At 37.5% G+C, this 3,108-nt stretch overlaps 1 protein-coding gene across 1 annotated transcript in view; it reads left to right on the plus strand.

Moving 5' to 3' along the window:
* Nucleotides 1-208: 208 nt before the first annotated feature.
* Nucleotides 209-3,108, plus strand: part of LOC107663514 (protein THEM6-like) — a 4,038-nt gene continuing 1,138 nt past the window's right edge. Inside the window, exons 1-2 of the mRNA XM_016453743.1 lie at nucleotides 209-285; nucleotides 2,222-2,726. Coding sequence (XP_016309229.1) covers nucleotides 284-285; nucleotides 2,222-2,726 — 507 coding nt within the window. The 5' untranslated portion in view covers nucleotides 209-283. The remainder of the gene's footprint in view (nucleotides 286-2,221; nucleotides 2,727-3,108) is intronic.

Raw genomic sequence — 3,108 nt, forward strand, 5'->3', positions numbered from 1 at the left:
TATATATATATATATATATATATAGTTATATAATACGGTTTTTTTTGTAGATTTGTGATGCCAATTAATTTGTTTTCTTTATCTTTTAAGTTCTATTTTTGTTATTTTCTTTCAATTGTGTTTCATTTGTACTTACAAAATGTGTACATTTGAGAAATATGTCAAGAACTTGAATTCTGTCATTTTGAACGTTCTTCCGTGACGTCACGTTGAGGGGGCGTGTCATCGCGCGTTCAGCAGGCGTACACTACAGACGTAAAACAGCAACTGGAGCAGCGTGGACATGTAAGTACTGTGTTTGACACTTTTACAGCTCTTAATTTAGTTTCCGACAGCAGTCCAACTTATCGTTCGTTGTAAATGCGAAACTTGAAACAGATCAACTATGTTAAATGTTGAAGATTTACATTTAAATTCGTAAACTAAATGTAGACTTGAGTGAGTTTATCTTATTGTTGTTTTAGTCTATTTATCATTTTCCCACAAATACATTCTATGGTGTCTGATACTGGAAATACGTTTATAAAAAGCAGCCCCCCCAAAAAATCACTCGTTACAACGTGTTCACAAACCAGCCTAACTAGTTCTACTTGAACGAGGCTTGTAGCAACACCCTAAAAATCTCAGAACCACAAAAATGATACAGAAATGTACTGACATCTCATGTTGTTTTAACAAGTGAGATACTGACAAATAACATGCAACTTTTAATAATAAAATAAAATAAAAATGCTGTTTAAGATCAGATGACATTGTTCACTGTCGCTGATGTGGCATGACAGTTTCCCATGCATATATCAAATAAGACTTTTAATACCAAGTAATGAACATTTGAGGGGTAAACTGAATGCAACGCAATACAGTATGTCAATATGGTCTCTAAATGTAAATGTCTTGTATTAGCAATGTTTCAAAGTTTGGAACAACTTCCAACAGATCTCTAATACTTTAATTCAAATAAATAAATAAATAACTTTCGGGTTGAATAGCTCTGCTCTCAACCACTAAAATAAGGAGATAACTTTTACTGTACCTTGTGATCACACTGCAAATAAGCGATGTTCTTCATCAGTATTTTTGTTTTCCAGTGCAAATGTTTAAAGATTCTTATATCAAGATACATTTACCTGAAAAGCAAATTGACATAAGAAGCCTTGAGTTTGGGATTAAAACGAACAATCTCCTTAATTCAAAGGGAAAACAAGTTTTCATACTCCACTGACAGATATTTGTTCTTGTTTTAAGCATAAACCCACTTCACAGAAAACAAGACTTCATATGTTCACTTTGCATCTCAAGTAAATGTATCTTGATTTAAAGGAACACTCCACTTTTTTTGAAAATAGGCTCATTTTCCAACTCCCCTAGAGTTAAACAGTTGAGTTTTACCGTTTTCGAATCCATTCAGCCGATCTCCGGGTCTGGCGGTAGCACTTTTAGCTTAGCTTAGCATAAATCATTGAATCTGATTAGACCGTTAGCATCTCGCTCAAAAATGACCAAAGAGTTTCTATATTTTTCCTATTTAAAACTTGACTCTTCTGTAGTTACATCGTGTACTATTACGCAGCGCCTGAAAATAGGCTTATTGGAAGTTACCTAGCTGGGACTATTTTCAGGCGCTGTGTAATATCATTGCGCCTGCTGCACCCGTGGGACGGCAGCAAAGTTCCTTGATTATTACGCCGGAATGAGAGTATAGTTCCTAGCCATATCGGCCTAGAAAATCCCAACTTTTCATTTTCCGTCGGTCTTAGTACACGATGTAACTACAGAAGAGTCAAGTTTTAAATAGGAAAAATATAGAAACTCTTTGGTCATTTTTGAGCGAGATGCTAACGGTCTAATCAGATTCAATGATCTATGCTAAGCTACAGCTAAAAGTGCTACCGCCAGACCCGGAGATCGGCTGAATGGATTCGAAAACGGTAAAACTCAACTGTTTAACTCTAGGGGAGTTGGAAAATGAGCCTATTTTCAAAAATACTGGAGTGTTCCTTTAAGGATGTTTAGATATTTGTATTGGAAACCAGGTAAAAAAAAATACTGAGGATGATATTTATTCTTTCGCAATGTATGCTACATTTAATGCCATGACTTTATGAATTTAAAACTGCTCTGAATTAAGACCTCTTTAGGCCTTGATTTGTTGAAGGGTGAATTAAGACCCACAGAAATCTCTTGTACATTCTGGCTTAAACCTTACTTCTGTATATTCCAGGGAGGACACACTGCTGTGGATTGTGGGCGTGTTGTTACTCCTGTTCTGCAGTCTGGATGTGTGGTATTACTTGCGGGTAGTGGTTGTGCTGGTCAGGGCCTGGTTCCTCTCACCTGTATTTGACATCACAGCAGAGCAGATTGCTAGCGGACGAGTCGTTCTCCATGACGTTGACCTTTGCCACATGAACAATGCACGCTACCTACGCGAGTGTGACTTTGCCCGTTTCTCTTTGTACACTCGCAATGGGGTATTCGAGGCTTTAAGAGCTCTAGGGGCCACCATGGTCGTTGGGGCAACTACCATCCGCTATAGACGGCCGCTGTGTGTCGGTGAGGCGTTTGAGATTCGCAGTCGAATCATTACCTGGGATGAGAAGTCATTTTACCTGGAGCAGCGGTTTGTGTCTCGTAAAGATGGGATGGTGTCGGCTGTTATGTTCTGCAAACAGAGTGTCCTGCGCAGCAGTCCGGACAAGATCCTGCAATACCTGTGCAAGAGAAAGGTGAGCAGCTGTGATAGATTTACTAACACTTTTAACTCCCTGGTTTTGTCATTGTAGACTGTTTAGAATTTTTACATTTGTGAACTTTATTGGAATGGTACGAAACCTTTGACATTTGTGGCACTTGCTATATAAACACACAACAAATTGTGGACATGATTCGGAAAGACTATGTAAGTCTGTTCATAAACACAGAATTGCGTGATTCACAAATCTGAGAAACAATACTGAATTGCAAGATATACTGCTATAATAATTACATCCTGCTGGAATTAAAAATAAAAATGGTAATTGCAACTTCTTTTTATCTCAGATATCTGATTTTATTATTTATTTTTTTTGCAGTTGCAAGTTCTCAGAATTGCGAGTTTATATCTTGCAA

This window comes from Sinocyclocheilus anshuiensis, unplaced genomic scaffold (assembly GCF_001515605.1).
Source record: "Sinocyclocheilus anshuiensis isolate Anshui unplaced genomic scaffold, SAMN03320099.WGS_v1.1 scaffold2181, whole genome shotgun sequence".
In the NCBI taxonomy this organism is placed as follows: Eukaryota; Metazoa; Chordata; class Actinopteri; order Cypriniformes; family Cyprinidae; genus Sinocyclocheilus; species Sinocyclocheilus anshuiensis.